This window comes from Patella vulgata, chromosome 7, assembly GCF_932274485.2.
Source record: "Patella vulgata chromosome 7, xgPatVulg1.2, whole genome shotgun sequence".
In the NCBI taxonomy this organism is placed as follows: Eukaryota; Metazoa; Mollusca; class Gastropoda; family Patellidae; genus Patella; species Patella vulgata.
The window spans coordinates 4,283,397-4,305,074 of NC_065885.2; the positions used below are offsets into that span (position 1 = coordinate 4,283,397).

Genomic DNA, 21,678 nt, shown 5'->3' on the forward strand with positions numbered 1-21,678 from the left:
TCGCCGTTTTTAATTATTTTGTTAATAGTGTGTGTTCTTTATCCAAGTCAGACTCGGGAGCCGCGGTGGCTCAGTGAGTGACATGAAATGATATGGGGTTTAACGTCCTACTGTTCTGCTCCTATGCTGGGCTAATGAAGACGGGCATACGCCATACAGTGTGCTACGAGGGAAATTTTGCCCGGGCAGCGGCACTATCGCCTACTCTTATATCGAATTCCAACTGCCAAGGGATCTTTTACGTGCATTCCAATGTATACACGGGACCTCGGTTTTTCGTCTCATCCGAAAGACTAGACAGCTGTCCTTCGTTCTGCATCACTGACAAGGGGGAACCACGCCGGAAAATCTGGATGAACTTTCTCGGCCAATGCAGGGATCGAACACCCGACCTCCAGGCTAGCGAGCCAGCGTCTTACCCACTTAGCCCAGTGAGTGGCTAAATCTATTTGTTAAGGCCAGCTCAATTTTTGTCAAGGTCGGTGAGATTGTAAATATGGGCACGTGATTGTTGGCGAGATTGTAGGGTAAGCAGTGGGGCAAGGTCCAGGGTTAGGGTTGGGGTTGGGTTTAGCGCTAGCCCTGTTTGCATCTTGTGACCTATGACGAAAAATTGGGCCGGCCTTATCATTTAGCACTAACGTGCTAATCTGGAGGTTCATTTTATTATCCAAGACACCCAATTCTCGTATTTCGCCGAAAATCCCGTCGCCGTCATTATAGTGCCCTGGATTAGTTGGAGAAAGTCGATATTATATTAATGCTACAACCTACTGACATTCAAATAACTCCCAGTTGACGCCATTGTATAAATCAATTACGAGAAGTGGGGTTTAACGTCCTACTTTTCTGCTCCGACTGGGATAACGAAGACAGACCATACGTACAGTGTGTTATAAGGGAAATATTGCCCGGACAGCGGCACTACGGCCTACTCTTATATCGAATTCCAACTGTCAAGGGATCTTTAATGTGTATGCCAATGTACACGGGACCTCAATTTTTCGTCCCACCCGTATGACTATATATATAAGTTCTTCCATCGCAAGGCCCCCGGTCTTGCACCACCAACAATGAGGAACCACGACGGAAAATCGGTTTATGAAATAGTTTCTTTAATTACAAATGGGTGCATAGGGTATGCAGGGATGCCCCCCCCCCCACACACATTAACAGGTAGTTTTAGCCCCCCCCCCCCATCCCACCATGTTCACATCCAAGGTTTATTTTGAGTGAAATTAAGGCATTTTTACTTAACAGGACTAGAGCAGGGCATTAAACCCCATTTCATTTCAATTTATGTAACGCCGGTTGTGGTTTGCCAGGCTTGTATATTATAAAATCTTGGTCTATATCATTTTCAGTAAAGATGTGAATGTTTTTCATTAGGCTGTCTGAATGAGCAATTTGTGATTTATTTATAAACCGTTGTATTTAACCTATTCACACGATGAGTCACCCTGAAAGACAAGAAACTTGTAGTCGGTTTGTCTACTTAAAGCGTGTTAAAATGACACACAATTTACTCATAAATAAATAATCAGTGATGATAGTCGTAATTAGTCATCATTTTAATATTACTAACACTTTTCACTGCTTGACACGAGAGAGAGAGAGAGAGAGAGAGGGGGAGAGTTTATTGTCCATTATCACACTGATCAATAGTGAATATTCGCTAGTCCGCTACATTCACTGATATATAGGGATGACATCGATATGGCTTAATGAGCCCCTAATATTAACTTTTTTCCTTCTGCAAATTAAATTCTAGAACATGTTTTTAAACAATAGAAAAATAAATAAAGGTGTTTCAAGTATCCGTATGTAAAAAATGGAGAGAATGGAGTTTTACGTCCACTCGACACAGACTAACTCGGGACTAACATGGTTCAATTTTATTTCAATAATTCGCTTGCACGTAGGGGACTGTAGCAGTGAGAGGAAAGCGGATGACCCAGAGAAAACCTACGATGTTAGACATTCAACCCTACTCCTTGTCACGTATAAGCGGGGAATGGAAACCACCCCATTTGACTTAATGACAAACCTTATGTTCTAACGCGCACACGTTAAACCATTCACCCCCACCCCTCATTGTTTGATAAAAAATTCAAAGGCATTTTTTTTAGTAAAATAAATAGTGGGGAAAATATACCACCAGGCCACCAAGAAAATTTTTATGGGCCGGAGCTAGACAAATTTTGCCCCCCGCCCCCGCCCCCTCCCAGAGTAGGGAAGCGGGGATCGGAGAGAGGGCCCTGTGGCACTTAAAACAATGACGATATACTATATTTATGGACGCCATGAGATTTCATGGTCCCCGGAGCGATGTACTGGCTGCATCCCCTCTCCTTTGGTCTGTGCCCCCTGCTAAAAAAAAATGCCTCATTATTTTTTTTTAGAAAAATAAAAAAAGGTGGAGCAATAGCGATGATGTCAAGAGAAATTCACACGCTTTTATTATTATTTGAGAGAAGAGAAGTAATATATTCAGGTAAACAAGTCATTTGTAACACAGCAGGTATACTGAATTGAAAACAATTTTCTTTATTTATGTTATTTACACTGAAAATGATTTATGGGGTCACTGTCATATTCTGACAGGATTTGTATTTATTATAGTAGTAGATAACCATGAAATGAAATTGAAATGGTGTTTAACGTTCTACTGTTCTGCTCCTATACTGGGCTAATGAAGACGGGCATACGCCATACAGTGTGCTATGAGGGAAATTTTGCCCGGGCAGCGCACTATCGCCTACTCTTATATCGAATTCCAACAGCCAAGGGATCTTTTACGTGCATTCCAATGTATACACGGGACCTCGGTTCTTCGTCTCATCCGAAGGACTAGACAGCTGTCCTTGTCAGGCCCTCCGTCCTGCATCACTGACAAGGGGGGGGGGGGCACGCCGGAGTATTTAGTAATAATAGCCTAACCATGAACTGAAATGAAATGGGGTTTAACGTTCTACGTTTCTGCAACACACGGGACAATTCAGCCGAACATTCGCCACCAAGTGTCACATGATAGACTGTGAATTTGGCCCTGACAGCGAATTTTTCACGACAAAGGCACATTAAAATGGAAAATCTCCGATTGAAAGACTGTTTTAGACGAGTTATCTGCCCCTGAACTTGATACGTGAAAAAGAACGCGATCGACTTTACTCACAATACTGAGCCTCGGCTTTTTTTTTTTTTTAAAGAGATTTTCCATTTTACAACGAGTAACACCACCCGGGGCTGCAGCATTAGTGTGGGTCAAATATACAGAGGTCCATCTTGGTATTCGAAACAATCGCGCGGACATATGGGCAGGTAGAAGCCGTCCGTTGGGAGAGAGATGAGAGAGGGGGGGGGGGGGGTAACCTCCACTCGACACAAACTAGGTTATTTTGGGACTAACACATGGTTAAATTTTATTTCAATAATTGCTTGCGCGTAGGGGTCTTTAGCAGTGCGAGGAAACCGGAGGACCCTGAGAAAACCCACGAGGTGGGACAGGCAACCCTACTCCTTGTCACGTACAACAAGGGAATCGAAACCACGCCAGTTGACTCAATGACAGACTTTATGATACAACACGCACAAGCTAATCATTCGGCCATCCACCCTCCAACTCTAAAATAATATATAAAACAAAGTACATGTATAGTTTATTTTAAAAAAACAAATTTAATCATCAGAATGTTGACAAATTTAACAATCACGAGATCGATCATAAAACCATATAAATTAAACAAGGAATGGTTACACACTATATTTAGTATTGTTAAAGAATTTTCCGACGTGGTTTCCCTTTGTTAATAGTGCAGGACCCAAGACCTGGCAAGGTCAGTGTCTAGTCGTTCGTTTTGGTGCAGGGGCGGATTCAGAAATTTTTGCAGGACCGGATTTGCCATGTTCATGTTAGGAAATATGCACCACCATCGTCTTCAAATTACGTATAGGCATACATGCACACCGAGTTTTATAAAGACAAAAATCAAACACCCTGTTTGACGTCCATTGTTATTATGAATTACTAGGAGCACATTGTGCACCGAATAATAATTGTTGGACCAATGAGCAACATCGAATACGCGTCTGTCCCAGGTACACCGAACAGTAATTGTTGGAACAATGAGGACAGAGTAATATTCGTCGGCCCAATGAGCATCGAGAAATAATCGTCGGACCAATGAGCATCGAGAAATAATCGTCGGACCAATGACCACAGTGCAATAAATATGAACCACACAGCACCAAACTAAAATCATCGTTGGAGTGGACGCCCAACTATAGATCATTGACTGGTCCCCATTCATACAAACGAGATATTGTGTGTTCTAAATACAAATTAAAAGTAGATCCATTATAGACAAAACAAGCGCCGTATAATTCAAAACAATCTCCGACATTACACATACATGTATTTCGGATGTGTCAGGTTAAAGCCGCATTATGCAAGTGTTTAATATATTTCCGGCTTCAAATTTTATATAAATTATTATTTAGATATGTATTCATATGATAAGCCCATAATCATCTCTCTAGACCATTGGGTGGCCAGGGTATTGAGTGAATTAGACCATGCCCGTCTGATCGGTATTAAACGCTTATATATGACCGGTCAAGCCGAAATATTCAAAAATGCACGACGTCATTTTGTCAGTTAAAGGCCCAACTACCGTCTTGATTAGCCCAGTGAGTGCATAAAAATAGGACGGTGAAGCCCGAATTTATTTCTTTAATTCGTCGGTGAAATAATACGAAACCGGTCACATTCATATCAAGGACGCCTAAAAAGTTAGGGTACAATATAAGGGTCGAAGGTCAAATTTTTGCTGGTTAATTAAGTTATGCTTTAATCTCACTAATCCGTCGATATTCAGCAGTGGATAATTTATGACAATCTGGCATACAGACCAAGGAATCTTCAAACCCGTCTTTATTTAGCAACCAGTATGTTTCCATGTGACCTTTGCCCTGTAATAAATACACACATACATCTTAATAGTTATTCGTAATGGGGGTGGGGATGGGTAGTTGGATGCCAGAATGGTTATCGTGTGCGCGCTGTATCATAAGGTCTGTCATTGAGTCAACTGGCGTGGTTTCGATTTCCCGGTTGTATGTGACAAGGAGTTGGTTCGCCTGTCCAACTTCGTGGGTTTTCTCAGGGTCCTCCGGTTTCCCCACTCTGCTAAAGGCCCCTACGCGCAAGAGAATTATTGAAATAAAAAAATGAACCATATGTTAGTCCCGAAATGACCTAGTTTGTGTCGAGTTGGACGTTAAACGCCATTTATTCCACTTCCATTTTCATATGTACTACATGTAAAAAATTTATTTAGTCTTTATGTGTATGAAACGAATTATAACCGCATAACAAAATGTTAGTCATTTTCATTTAATACAATTGTAAAGATTTAATTAGTCTCCTTGGGTATAAAAGATGTGAACCGAAGTAGGACCATATTACAAAACAGTATACTATTTGTTGGATATTGCGGCCATTTAGGGCTGAAATCTATTCTTGAAGTATGGAGTAGATGGATCACTGTATGCAGAATGTTTTTTGTAGAGACTACGATTACCCAGCAGTGTTACGAGGGCTAAATCTATTTGTTAAGGCCAGCTCAATTTTCGTCAAGGTCACTAAAGGGTTAAATTAAGGTTTGGGCACGTGATTGTTGGCGAGATTGTAAGTTGGGATTAGAGCTAGCCATGTTTACATCTCGTGACCTTGAAGCAAACTTGAAGTGGGCCTTATCAAATAGATCTAACCATGTTGCGAGAAATGGGGTTTAACGTCCCATCGACACAAACTAGGTCATTTTGGGACTAACATATTGTTAGTGCTTAAAATCCAAAGCATTATAATACGGGGTAAAGTCTAGAGCTTTAAGGCCGACTGCAGATTTCGTTATATGCAATCTGTATGGTGGCTGAAAGCGTCCATTTAGATCGGCGGGTTTCTAGATACAACGCGAGAGTCGCCGTTAAGCCAGCATGACGAAAAAGGCGCCGATCGGCGACTTTTTCGTCGTACTACCTTATCGGCGACCCGCGACTTTCACAACACGAGAGTCGCCGTTAAGCCACACGTCGAAAAAGTCGCCGAAAAAATCGGCGCCTTTTTCGGCGACTTGCTTAACGGCGACTCTCGCCTCGGAAGTTTATAGTTAGTTACATGCGCAATGGCTACATTTTACGCACACAGATCACCAAATATTTCTACGCCGTAATGTAGGGCGAAAGTTATTTTTAGTCTTTCTCTCCCTTTTCCCCCTTTTGCATGGCAATTTTTGGTGTAGAATCGAAGAAATGGGTTTGAAAATACATTTTCTGCCAGGTTTTGGTGAATATTCATGATTTTGAGAGGTCGGTTAGGTTGAAATGTAGGGTCGAAAATTGCATGTTTACTTGTCCCTACTTCCAGCTTGTGTATTTCAAGTTTTTCATGGTAAACCTCAGACATGCTTTTGTGCAAGAGTTTGCCACATTTTGCTCCATCTGTGGCAGAAAGTAGGCTAGCCTACAAGTCCTAACTCATCCAAAAGCTCCTCCATTTTATATACAAGAAGTAAAATGTAGCCATTGCGCATGTAACTAACTATAAACTTCCGAGGCGAGAGTCGCCGTTAAGCAAGTCGCCGAAAAAGGCTTAACGGCGACTCTCGTGTTGTGAAAGTCGCTGGTCGCCGATAAGGTAGTACGACGAAAAAGTCGCCGATCGGCGCCTTTTTCGTCGTGCTGGCTTAACGGCGACTCTCGCGTTGTATCTAGAAACACGCCGATCTAAATGGACGCTTTCAGCCAGCATAAATCTGGGCCCTGTTTCACGAAATTTTAACTAAAAATAAAATCCAAATTTTAGTAGATACTTCAATTTTGATTGGCTAAGCATTAAAATCAATTTAATATTACCCAATCAAATTACTAAAATTTGGATTTTATCTTAGTTAAAATTCCGTGAAACAGGTCCCTGGGCAGAAAAGGACATTATCAATTTCGGAGTTATCCCCCTTTGATGCGAAAAATTGTTAGTATCGTAAACGTTTTCGGAATTTTATAATGGTTGTCTATATTGTACGTCTTCATTAGCCCAGTCGGTGCAGAAAAGTAGGACGTTAAACCCCATTTCATTTCACTAACCTTGACTTCGACAACTCCTCTTTTGATTGTTCTAAAGCCACCGATCTGCTGAAGAATCGCCTGAGTTATCCAACTAAGTTGGATGCGATCAGCTGAAATTGTAAAAAGGTTACTGATTTCATATCGGACAAATGTACTGGGATGTGTTTCCATTAGGGGCTAAGTCAAAGTGAGAGGGGCGCAATGACGAGCTTTGCGTCATGGTTTTGAGTTTTTGCGCCCTTGAATTTTTGCGCCCATTCGCAAATGGCAAAAAATCACGCGGTTTCAATGTGGTTTTCAACAGCATAATCATAATCAAAACGCTCAACCAATTTCAAACATATACCGTGGGTCAGATATGCTACAAATCGTCCATATAGTATGTTCCACACAGCCATATATTACTCGGCGGCACTGGGACACCCCCCCCCCCCGGAAACACACACAAATTTAAATATTGTTTTTGGGGACCGGACAGAATCTTGTTCCTCATGCAAAATTATGGGTCACCACGCCCCCAGTTTCCATGCCACTGAAGCGCCCGCCAACCTACAGCTATGTTATCAGAGCTTTTCTATAAAAAGTTTTTTTAAGTTGTCAGCGATATTACCCAAGAGGGAAGCGAACGTTGAACCTCAACGAGCGAACGAACGATGTTTCTAAGTTTGGAAATTCCTACACGGGACTTCTATGGATTACAATTACTGGTACAAACTACATAACTATAATTGAGAGAGAGAGAGAGAGAGAGCGAGAGAGAGAGAAATGAGGTTTAACGTCCACTCGACACAAACTAGATCATTTCGGGTCTAACATATGGTTTAATTTTATTTCAATAATTCGCTTGCGCGTAGGGGTCTTTAGCAGTGGGAGGAAACCGGAGAAAACCCACGAGGTTGGACAGGCGACCCTACTCCTTGTCACGTACAACCGGGGATTCGAAACCACGCCAGTAGACCCAATAACAGGTCTTATGATACAGCGCGCACATGCAAACCATTCGGCCCCCCCCCCCCCAACCTCAGTATTATAAAACCTGTTGCTTGGCAAACTGTGGCTCAGTGACGACTAACCTATTACTGAGCATTGCTTGATAGCCCCAAGATCAAGGCCTATTTCAAGGTTTTATTGACGAAGCACGGTTTCCGGAGATGGAAGTTTTTTGATTGGGTTTCCCCCCTTTGGGTTCCAACAAAATTTCCAAAACGTGACTCACGATTTTCCACACAGAACTTGGTAGCTCAATTTGGCTTCTTCCATCACCGTTATTAGCTCTAATGTGTTGGAATAAACCTTCTGAATTAGTGACCAAAACAAAGGCTCACCAGAAGTGAAATAAAAACTTCCTGAATTATCACCACGCTTACACTTCTATAACAAAACAAGCGGTTGGCACACACGATACGCCGAGATTCTGTAAGATATGGATAGGGAACAGGAAAAATCGATAGGGCTCAACCTCTCATTGTAACAATGCCTCACATCGAATATGAAACTGTAGCCTATATCGCGTGCACAAGGTATTTGGCAAAGTTTGGTAACTTGATGGGGTTTGTCGCCTCATGACCCCAAATACTTCACATCAAATGTGAAAAAATAAAACACGGTTAAAACGCAAGCCCCTGTCGCTGCCACAAGGTTTTCGAGGGGGCTTAACTCCGGAACAGAAGGTAGCGGAATACTGATTATCGACATGATTCTTGCTTCCGTGTTCTCAATTCATCACAATATAAAGCTCACAAATTTTGTTACACTCTGTGTATGTAAGGGAATAATCCAAGCAGATGCACCAAAATCGAATTCAACCAAGATCTTTTGATCCTCAACATCTAAAACGGTCAAAAATTGAGGCCTAAATTAAAATTTGCATACTATAGACATTTGTATTTATAGCTGCGTATCGGTATCATTGGCAGTCCAAAGAAACGCCCAAAAGCAGACGAACCTTTACTGTAACATGCAGCTGACTACTTGCGTCAACAACAGCTTTATTTTTCGACATTTACATACAAGCCACGAAATTAAATCGAAACCAAACGCATTGATTGATGATCACAATGATTGTTAATGACACACTTGCTAAATTTCCTCATGCCATCTTTTTAGATTCACAAGGATACATGAATCCATCTTTTCAAAGCATGAATTTTAGATTCTCCAAGCACGGATTTTTCATTTCGAGGCACGTCCGTGTCTGTAGGCACGTTAAAATAGGCCCAGGATCAGGAGGTCCCGGTTTCCAACCAAGTGTTGGTCGAAAAAGTTACTCGGGATTTTGTTTCAGCGTGGTTTCCCTTTGTCATTGCCGCAGAACGGAGACACATGGTCTAGTCGTTCGGGTGGGACGAAAATCGGAGGTCGAGTGTAGGCCTATAACAAAATGAAGAGATTCTACAAAAGATACCGACCTTGTCCGGTAGATTCCATTCTGGAAGCGGTATTAACAGAATCACCAAATAAACAGTATCTTGGCATTTTACTTCCTACAACCCCAGCAACTACAGGACCTGGAAAATGAAATTATTGAATCTATATAATGCAACGTAAAGGTAAGGGAATATGTTTTCCCGGTAATTAGCAAGGGTTTACATTTGTAAAACCCAGTATCATGGCCCCCAGTCTCATGGCTACCCCTCGGACTGATGGAGATGTGTGTGTGTGTGGGGGGGGGGGCGTAAGTAAAACCCAACCATTGTTAATTACATCAATCTGGTTAAAACTCAAGATCTTCGTTGTTGTTCTTGCTGTTAATAACACCCGCTTCCCATCAATTTTGCGTCATGACGTCAGTCGATCAGCTGAGGGGAGTCCTGTGGGCATTTGTATGTCTCCTCAATTTGACTCTTGAATCATGGTTGGGACCCCTGTGGGAGTAAAAACAAACATGGGTGGGAACTCTGAATCATGGGAAGGAAGGGTGAAATTCAAAATGGCGTCCAAGATGGTCACTCGGCTAATGATGGCGGGCATACGCCATGCAGTGTGCTATACGGAAAATTAGCCCCGACAGCGGTGGTACGGCCTACTCTTTTTTCGAATCCCAACTGTCAAGGGTTCTTTTTCGGGCAGGCCAATATGTAGACGGAACCTCGGTATTTCGTCCCATCCCTCCAACCTACACCACCGACAAGGGGGAACCATGCTGGGAAATCCCGATGAACTTTGTCGGGCAACGCAGGGATCGAACACGGAGCACCCAGGTTAGCGTGTCAGGGCCATACCCACTGAACAACCGTGGCTCTCGAAATAATAATAATGATTTATTTACCAGTGTGGACTCCTGCTCGCAGTCTCAGTAATGTGTCTGGAAGATGGGGAATTTCCAAGTGTGTCACGTGATGAGCAAGGTCCAATGACATTGTGGCCACTTCGCTGACATGACGTCTCCCATTTCTGTTTGGAACTCCTGTAAAATTATTAGCATATATTATAGGGAGAGAGAGAGAGAGAGAAATGGGGTTTAACGTCCACTCGACACAAACTAGGTCATTTCGGGACTAACATATGGTTCGATTTTATTTCCATAATTTGCTTGCGCGTAGGGGTCTTTAGCAGTGAGAGGAAACCGGAGGTCCCGGAGAAAACCCACAAGATTGGCATATATTATAGGTAGCACTGGCTTGCTTAAATGGCTTATAGACGAAACGGCCTTTAAAAACCACTAGAAATTTGGACAAAATGGCCACAGATTGATCATAATGGCCATACGAAAAAATCACGACCGATTAAATATTGATGACTTGATTCGAATCCGCATTTTAGCAGTTTTGGCCAAAGTGGCTGAATGTTACCAAATTTTCGATTCATCATATCGTTGTAATCACGGAGCGAAATTTTAACCATTTGGGACAGATATTCCTTGTAGAGATCCCACATTACCAATATTGTACACATGTAGGTTCAAAATTCCTTAAATATGATCAGCGATTTTTAACATAATTTGGGGAAATCCGACAAATGAACCAAGTCTATTCTCATGAAGAGAGTAAGTCTATTTGCAAGCTTTACTAAATCTATTTGTTAAGGCCAGCTGAATTTTTGTCAAGGTCGCTGAGATGTAAATAAGGTTAGGACACGTGATTGGCGAGATTGTAGGTTAAGGTTAGGGTAAGCTTTGGGGCTAGGTCCAGGGTTAGGTTTAAGGATTTTGGGGAGAGGCTAAGTCTCCACATAAGCACTTATCATTTAGCACTAACCTAATCACAGTCATCTTGGACTTGTAACGTCGAAGAGTGTCACCGCCAAGAATAACAAGGAGTAGCACCATCAGTAGCGCGTGGGGACCAGACACACTATACATGATAATAAATAAGGAAATGAAATTGGGTTTAACGTCCTACTGTTCAGTTCTGACTGAATTAATGGTGACGAGCATACGTCATACAGTGTGCTATGGGGGGAAGTTATATTGAAGGGAGTTTTTTACGCGCACACCAATGAATACACTGCGTCTCAGGGTTTCGTCCCATCCCGACGTTTATACGCTGCCCCCTGCCAGGCCCTCGGTCTGACATCACTGACAAGGAAGAACCACGTCGGAAAAACCCGATGAACTTTCTCGGCCAACGCAGGGATCGAACACGCTAACTCTAGGTTAGTGAGCCAGCATCTTACTCATTGAGCTAGGATTGGCTTCCTAATAAATACAAACTAGGTCATTTCGGGACTAACATATGGTTCAATTTTATTTCAATAATTCGCTTGCGCGTAGGGGTCTTTAGCAGTGGGAGGAAACCGGAGGACTCAGAAGAGAAAACCCACGAGGTTGGACAGGGGACCTTGTCACGTACAACCGGGGAATCGAAACCACGCCAGTTGATAATAAATAAGGGAAAACAATCATTAAATATACTTACCAGAAGCAACCATGTATGCATCACCAATGGTCTCCACTTTATAAACATCATACAGTTCTAGCCTGGTATCAAAACACAGATATAGGGTATTGAGGAGTCCAACTACTTCCATAGGACTACACGCTGCTGAGATACTAGTAAAACCGACTATATCCGAGAAGAATATCGTCACTTCCTCATATGTTTCGGCGTCAACGGATTTATTGCTTTTCAGTTGATCCGCTACTGGTCTGGGAAGCATCTGATAAAGCAGAGACTCGGTTCTCTGTCGTTCTTTGCTCAACTGTTTTGTCTGATCGGCTAAACTGAAGGCGTATTTTTGAATATCTGACACCAATGTTCTAACGCTAAGGATGATAACAGGACATATCACGACCACCAAACACAAAATGGACACGCTTATGGATATACTCTTTGTATCACTTGCGAGATCTTCATTGATACTATTTACAATGATGTCGGCTAGGCTTAACTGGACGTCAAATAGTATATCTAAATAGTTGCTCATATTTTGAAACCACCAAAAACTCATTTGAAGGGAGCCTTGAATAAAGGAATGATTATTTAAACTTATCTGTTGCCTCATCTGTTCGATATGATATGTCACATTTTGTTTATCAGTTTTTAATCGTGTCTGCAACATATCCGCAACTTCAGGAGAAAAGAGCGTGGATGCTATAAAATTCCCCTTTCCCATACTTCTTTCTGAAAAATACCACTCGAAATCCTGAAATTCCTCGAAGTGACCTTTAATGTAAAAAATACTTCCCAGTGTTCGTTCAATCCCCATATCGTTTTTGCTGGTGAGCAGCAGTTGGTAGGCCACAAGCTTCCTCCAGTCGTTTCCCGAATTTGAAAACTGGATGGAACTATACAACCAATTGATAAATTCGGTGACAACACCGCTGTAAAATCTCAACTCCCGCCTCATTCCCGAAATGGCAGATCCATCATTATCCACGGTTATCCGATGATCAGCTAGATACTTCGCAAGAGCCATTTTTGTAGGAAATTTTTCAAATGGTGTATTAGTTTCCCCGGGCCATTTGCTCATTGTATCGAGTACCTCTGATGTTCGTTTGTAGCTGCCCGATAAGAGAGCACGAGTGAGAATTTTAGCTTGACCGTCCGAGACCACGTGTAGAGATGAATAACCTCGTTCTCTTTGAAGGTAATGGATCAGTTTACCCACTTCTGTACTCAGTCGCACCATGTCATGTATCTCCTTACCGGCAATGGTTTGTGCACTAACGTTCGTGACATCAATGATGCACATGACAACCAAGGCTACGGTTGGGATGATGGTCAGAGACAACATCTTCAGCATCTGCATTCGTTTACCTGAGTTAGATAAATCATCAGAATAATGAGATATATTTACAATAGAATAACCAGGTATAGTCCAAGGTCAACTAAGGTCAAGGTCATTGCTGAAAACGATTCCACGATTCCAAGCTGCTATACTACGACGACAATGGGATATAGAATAAGGCGGTATATTCCCAGGGGCAACCGATGTCAATAAACGTCAAAGTTCGTGCTAAGAAAGGAAAATAAATGAAATGGAGTTTAACGTCCTACTGTCCGGCTCCGACTGGGCTAATGAAGACGGGCATACGCCATACGGTGTGCTATGAGGGAAAGTTTGCTCGGGCAGTGGCACTACGGCCTACTCTTATATCGGATTCCAACTCCCAAGGGATCTTTAACGTGCACGCCAATGTGTACAAGGTTCCTCGGTTTTTCGACCCATCCGAACGACTAGACAGTTGTCCTTGTCAGGACCTCCGTCCTGCACCACTGACAAGGAGAAACCACACTGTTGAATCCCGATACGTTTTCGGCCAATGCGGGGATCGAATAGGCCGGAAAGGTTAAGAGTGCCATCTAACTACTGCGGCGACAATGATCTCCAGTTTAACCGTTTTATACAAATATTAATTTAAATTGGTGCTTTCTAACAATAAAAGAACTCGTGCCGAAACGTCGTGCTGTATAGAAACCAATGCATGTTTTCTATATAAACTATGCCCAATATGCCACACAATGAATATAAATATGCATTTTTTTCATAGAAGCTGTTTGTCTGCGATATCACTTCGTTGGAAACGAACGTTAAATAAAGCTATTTCACACACAAACTCCATAACTGAGCCTAAGCTGCAAAAATACGAAAACCCAACCAAAGTAAATACAAAATCAGGAGCTCCACTCACCGGTATTTGTTAAATTGTTGTTACGCCAGAATGATGCAAATTTACTTGCCAGACTTCCAGTAGATGGTTTCTTCACATCTTGCTCCGCATCCTTGGTTAGAGATGCCAGAGTGGCAACGGACACCGTTCTTACCGAACCGCTGATTTCACAAGACGAATGAACCTTTGATGACTTCATTTCTAAAAATATATTTCACTTAATATATAGCATTTCACGTAATATATAGTATTTCACGTAATATATAGTATTTCGCGTAATATATAGTATTTCACGTAATATTTCACGTAATATATAGTTTGTAGTATTTCACGTAATATATAGTTTATAGTATTTCACGTAATATATAGTTTATAGTATTTCACGTAATATATAGTATTTCACGTAATATATAGTTTGTAGTATTTCACATAATATATAGTTTATAGTATTTCACGTAATATATAGTATTTCACGTAATATATAGTTGATAGTATTTCACGTAATATTTAGTTTATAGTATTTCACGTAATACATAGTTTATAGTTTTTCACGTAATATATAGTTTATAGTATTTCACGTAATATATAGTTTATAGTATTTCACGTAATATATAGTTGATAGTATTTCACGTAATATTTAGTTCATAGTATTTCACGTAATATATAGTTTATAGTATTTTACGTAATATATAGTTTATAGTATTTCACTGAATTCCAACTACCAAGGGTTCGATTACGCGCACGCTAATGTGTACACCGTGTCGACGTTTTTCGTACCATCCGAAAGTTCATCTTGATTTTCTGGCGTGGTTCCCCTTTTCAGTGGTGCAGGACAGAGGGCCTGGCAAGGGGTAACGTATAGCCGTTCGGATGGGACGAAAACCCAAGGTTAGCGAGCCAATACAATGAATATCAACATAAACTTTGATAACTCACCTGGACCCTTTGTATAGATATCCTCACTAATTGATTAATCCGTTATACTATACAGGTGTGTGAAGCACACCTCTGTCGACGCCAGTCGTTTCAGTAATAATGCTAGAACCATCCATCACTTGCTCTACCCCCTTGCTCAATTTATCAGATCAAAAAAAACCCAAACTATTAACAAAAAAACACATTAATCATTGAGAGCAGTTAATATCTACAAACCAAACAAGTTAACAAGATAATTGTCGCGTCATTAATTAGTTGACTATATCACAATTCCTGCAATTATCGCAGATTTTTTTTCAAACCTTTATTTTTTGTGTACAAATTAATTTTACATTAAGTTTTAGGTGCAAGACACAGCTCAAGAGTCCATTTTATTGGAATTATCTTATAATTCAATGGTAATGAACTACTTTTTTTTCGAGGAAATCGATTCTAGGGAAAGGATAATTCTAAGCGTCTTTAACTGATCTATTTTATGGCTGTGTAAACATCAATATGTCGAGTGACCAAATGTCGAGTAACGCCATTAGGAATGGGAACAAAAAAACCTTCCATTAACAACTCGTGGAAAATCGCTATAAAAATTGCTGCAAGTTCGAGCGTACTCTTCGACTAATGAAGACGGGCATAAGCCACACAGTGTGCTATGCGTGACATTTTGTCCGGACAGCGGCGCTGCGGCCTACTGATATATATATATAGAATTCCCGTCTACACATAGGCGTGCACGTAAAAGAACCCTTGACAGTTGGAATTCGAAATAAGAGTAGGCCGTAGAGTCGCTGTCCGGGCAAAATTTCCCTCACCTTTAAGTGATTACTATTTCATTTACTAAATGTTATTTCAAAGAATGAATGAAATGAAATGAAATGGGGTTTAACGTCCTACTGTTCTGCTCAAGGGATCTTTTACGTGGATGAAAATGTATACGCAAACCTCGAAATGTTAATCATTGAACTAAGTCAAGAAATTCACCTAATGAACATCTACATAAAGTTTAAACATTCTACCTTAATTAAAGGCAGAGTTGTTATGTTCCAAAGTCTTAACCAATCAAATTGCTTGTCGCTCCTTAGCCTAAGCAGAAAATTCTCACCATCGAACTTAATCAAGGTAATGATATAATGAATCTATTTTAAGAGTTTCATCACTCTCACTTTATTATAACCCAAGTTATTGTGCCCCAAAGAATCAACCAATCAGATTGCTTATCTCTGCTTACCCGAAGCAGAAAATGCTCATCTTCGAACTCTATCAAGGCACTGACCTGATGAACGCCTACACCAAGTTTGAACATTCTACCTCAATTAGAAGGAGAGTTATTGTGTTCCAAAGTCTTGATCAATCAAATTGCTTATAGCTCTTCTTATCCTGAGCAGAAAATGCTTATAAGCGAACTTAGTCAAGGTATTGATGTAATGAAACCATACACCAAGTTTCATCACTCTCATTTAATTAGAACTAAAGTTATCGTGTCCCAAAGCATCAACCAATCAAATTGCTTATCTCTGCTAACCCTAAGTAGAAATGCCCATCAAGGCATCGACCTTATAAACACCTACGCTAAGTTTGAACATTCTAGCTCAATTAGAAAGAGAGTTATTGTGTCCCAAAAAGTGTGACGGGCAGACAGACAGACAGACAGACGGACGAACCCATTTTAATAGTCCCCTGATTTCTTCGAAAGGCGGGGGACAACAAACGCATATATATCAAGTCAAGTGGGTGGATCCGGGGGCCATGTAATTTCTAGATATCCAGTAGAGAACATATATATTCCTCTATACCAACCCAACCAAACCAAACCAAACCATTCTCGCGATTGTTCCACCAGATGTAAACAAAATTATTTGGCCAGGACGATGACCAAAATCAGATTATTAACACAATATAATCACTGAACAAAATATAATCACTGAACAAAATATAATCACTGAACAATATAAAACACTTGAACTGAACAAAATATAATGATAAAGTATCAGCTCAATCCCATTTAACATTATTAAAATCCCATTGCGTGCGTATTTTTAGCGCAATATGAATCCCCTGAAAACTACGATATCGTGGAAGTTGAATCTCCAATAGGAATATCAGTCAAAAAGGGGTTCATTTCCATTCGGTACTTACAAATATATGCTGTCCCGTATGTAATAAGCCAGCCGCCATTTTGTAGTCGATGAACAGAATTGATAGGCCTATTTTAAATCCGATTGAATCTAATCCGGATGGTTATCTAACGTTGGTATTTTGATAATTAATTTGGGTACATATTAGTGTGAATTAAGTCCTGAGAAATTTGATATTTTAGCGAAAAATGCAAATGACGCAATGATGCTTTAACCAAAGAAAACTACTAATACCCCCCCCCCCCCCCACACACACATACACAATAACCATCCCTCACCCTACCCCCACCACCCCGCCACCGCCGCAAAAAAAAAATAAAATAAAAATAAAAATAAAAAAATAAAAAAAAAAATAACCAACCTAAAATATAAATTTAACATTTGTTACAAGTGTATCCATATTTAAAATATTAAATGAAGTAAACCCTTTCAGTCGACATCTGAGCCCCCAACGCCCAAAAAGAAACTGATGAATTAAACTAATACTTACACCTTCCCGTCGGGTACAACTACATCCATATTTAAACTACAGAATGAATAATTTAACTGCAGATTACAAAAAATAATGATAAAAAAAAACTGTTTGAGGAGAATATTGATTCCGGGCAACGCAAACATATTAATAACTTTATGATATGCATCATCCGATTAATGTTTATAGACTAGACGCAATCATTACAAACAAAATATCCGTTAGTAGCTTTAGGCGGCGATTAATTAGTATTTGATGAAGGGTATTGTATACCAATGATGACACTATACATAAAAGTATTAAATCACAACAATCGTGGGCTGACAATGAATGATAAGACACAAACTGTAATATGACGAAGTCTACTCTTTTGAAGCGCGGACCCATAAGTTATAGCTCAGATACGAGCGATATTAAAATTTCTCTCATATAGAAAAACAACACGGTATTTATGATGTATGCGGGTCAGTACGGACAAGTAGAACCCATTCCATATTGTTTTAAAGCAGCCTAGTCTCTAACTCAATATCATCCAAAGTCTTACACGTTAAAAACACGAATAATTTGTCAATTCAAATCAACATTGATGTTGTTATCTTACCGGGAAAAGGTAGGCTTCTGATGTCCAAAATTTAAGACAAAATAAACATTTTACCATTGGTACACGAATTGTGTACCATAGTGCGTTTCATCGTCATCTGTAACAAGTGACCAGAAAGAGCGAGGCTAGACATATTCAATAACTCATGTCATACGGCGACGCCATAACTTGTCTGGAGAGCATGCACAATAGACTGGTATAAACCAGACGCTATAAATTTCTATTCGGTTGAGACTCATGCCGTATTTCGCTGGACCCAACTGATTTAAAAGAGTCAAAACGGAAACAATTGAATGTAAATCAGTTCATATACAATCAGATAACATTATTATATGCGTTGCGGCCCGTTTGGGTCAATTTCTAGGTCCCAAATATTAGCGATTTAGCCCCTTTAAAGATGCGTTGTACCAATATGCGTCGCTGGTCAGATGTGGAAAGTCTAACTCTCAAAAACTCCCCACAGCCGACGTGTGACGCATACCCTCTTCTGTTACAGATTATATTGGCTTTGTGATCCTCTAGTATTGTCTCTGGTTATATATGTAATTCTCTTATTTTGGCTAGGACTCATGTTGTGTATTTATTTTTATCTCTACCGCTAAGATGTTTGTCTACCAGGAACAGCAATGCTCTTTTATGTCAAGCACTGGATACATAGGTTACAAGCATAGTTTACATTACAATACTCAAAATCAACATCCTCTCTCTCAACCAGGGAGCCACGGTGGCTAAGTGGGTAAGACGCTGGCTCGCTAGCCTGGAGGTCGCGTGTTCGATCCCTACATTGGCCGAGAAATTTCATCGGGATTTTCATGTCAGTGTTGCAGGACAGAGGGCCTGACAAGGACAGCTGTCTAGTCGTCAGGAAGGTCCCGAGTATACATTGGCATGCACTTAAAAGATCCCTAGGCAGTTGGAATTCGATATAAGAAAAGGCTATAGTGCCGCTGCCCAGACAAAATGTCCCTCATAGCACACTGTATGGCGTATGCCCGTTTTCATTAGCCCAATCGTACAGAACAGTTGGACGTTAAACCCCATTTCATTTCATTTCTCTCTCAACCCCCTAACTCGTTGATCGAGTTTACTGACGGACTTTAATACATCATATGGCTCTTCTACAAATCAACGTGGTCTACTCAATCCAGATGGTGTTTCTTGAACCTCAGGGGTACCTCCCAACGAATCTACATGGTATCTCCTCTCTCAAGAAGCCAATAGGTCTCTAAAACTCTATAGGATCTTAATCAGTCTTTTAATCATTGACAATGGTTTTGAGACAGCCCCGTTAATTATTTAATAGGACAAATATTACGTAATTGATTATGATGATTGATTACTAAGCCTAATCACGTCAAGAATCACCCTTTTATGGACAGTGTAAACTTTCCACCAGGAGAATCAGATATGTTATTTTGTTATTAACCCAGAATTTGTCTACGTGAGATATGCCTTGTCTATGGATATGAAACCAATAATTAGTCAAGACCATAGTTAACCTACAAATTAGCCTAACGTGCGGACAATGGTCTATTCGGGACAGCTGGTATAGCAGAAATAACAGCGATAATTTCAAACTAAAAAAAACAAACAAACCCACCTAATCTTTGATTTCAGTCTTCAACTGTATACTCCATTTTAGGTGGATGATCGGAGACGTCGCCAACTTTGCCCCCCCCCCCCATCCCTGCATGCCATTGTCGTTTAGTATTACCAAGTAATTGCATCCCATAGAGTTGTTTCAGTAGTTTTAAATTGACTGTGCAAACTTTCCTATCTAACATCATAATAACAATTGACTGTGCAAACTTCCCTATCTAACATCATCATCATAACAAATGACAACGTTTACAGATGGCTCTCATTTTCAAGAGTTAATAACTCGACGTTGACGAGGTCGTTATAATTAGGACTATGAATTGTTCCAGTTATTTAAGTACAAAACAGTATTTACTGTCATCATTTCAAATTCAATAGAATTGTTGAATCTCTCTGTGTACGTATTAATTACTTTTACCATCAGTATGATATAGGGACTTTGTTCTCTCACGTAGATCTAAATGTTCAATACCCCAAAAAATAAACATAATAGCCGACTAATACAATTTTAATTAAGTAATTATCATTGATATTTACATAGCAATTCGTATTATTCGAGCGGAACCATTTGTTGATGATGCACAAGATTTCACTATACAAGTTAAAACTTTAACAGCTTGGGTAACAATGATACAGATCATTAAGTCAAAATACTGGCGATCCCGTCACTTCAGACAAATCATGGCTGGTGCATCTCCATTCTAAGACTTTAGTGCATAAATAAAATAAAATCAAGTACGAACAATCCAAACCATTACAAAAAATTCGAAGTACTAAAAAACGGTATAGGCAAAATAGTGTAATCAGCAAATGGACTGTTCACCGTGTACAAATACACGACAAAAACAGAAACGGCTACATTGACGTGATTAGGCTTAGTAATCAATCATCATAACCAATTACGTAATATTTGTCCCATTAAATAATTGACGGGGCTGTCTCAAAACCATTGTCAATGATTAAAAGACTGATTAAGATCCTATAGAGTTTTAGAGACCTATTGGCTTCTTGAGAGAGGAGATACCATGTAGTTTCGTTGGGAAGTACCCCTGAGGTTCAAGAAACACCATCTGGATTGAGTAGACCACGTTGATTTGTAGAAGAGCCATATGATGTATTAAAGTCCGTCAGTAAACTCGATCAACGAGTTACGGGGTTGAGAGAGAAATGAAATAAAATGGGGTTTAACGTCCAACTGTTCTGTACGATTGGGCTAATGAAAACGGGCATACGCCATACAGTGTGCTATGAGGGACATTTTGTCTGGGCAGCGGCACTATAGCCTTTTCTTATATCGAATTCCAACTGCCTAGGGATCTTTTAAGTGACAAGGTGTGGAGTCGCCTGTCCATCCTTGTGGGTTCTGTCCGGGTCCTCGCACTGCTAAAGACTTCTACGCGCAAGCGAATTATTGAAATAAAATTGAACCACATCTTAGGCCCGAAATGACCTTGTTTGTGTCGAGAGGACGTTGTTACCCCCCCCCCCCTCTCTCTCTCTCTCTCTCTCTCGAACTCACGTCACATTTTGAAAAATATTTAAAGTAGCTAAGTCTCTAAATCAGTATCATCCAAAGTCTTCGACATTGAAAACACGAATAACTTATCCTTTTAAATCAACATTGATTACCGGGAAAGATGGGCATCTAATATCCAATATTTAAGGCAAAGTAAACATTTTACCATTGGTACACGAATCGTGTACCATAATGCGTTTCAGCGCCATTTGTAACCAGGGACTCGAAGCACGAGGTTAGACATATACC

At 40.4% G+C, this 21,678-nt stretch overlaps 1 protein-coding gene across 1 annotated transcript; it reads right to left on the minus strand.

The window, feature by feature from the left end:
* Positions 1–4,747: 4,747 nt before the first annotated feature.
* LOC126827125 (uncharacterized) lies at positions 4,748–15,252 on the minus strand. Its single transcript, XM_050556337.2, has 7 exons — positions 15,113–15,252; positions 14,198–14,377; positions 11,982–13,322; positions 10,394–10,531; positions 9,534–9,632; positions 7,144–7,235; positions 4,748–4,971 (listed from the first exon to the last, which is right to left on the minus strand). Exons 2-7 carry the CDS (start codon positions 14,373–14,375, stop codon positions 4,843–4,845), a joined length of 1,977 nt encoding a protein of 658 aa, XP_050412294.2. The 5' UTR covers positions 14,376–14,377; positions 15,113–15,252; the 3' UTR covers positions 4,748–4,842.
* Positions 15,253–21,678: the final 6,426 nt, after the last annotated feature.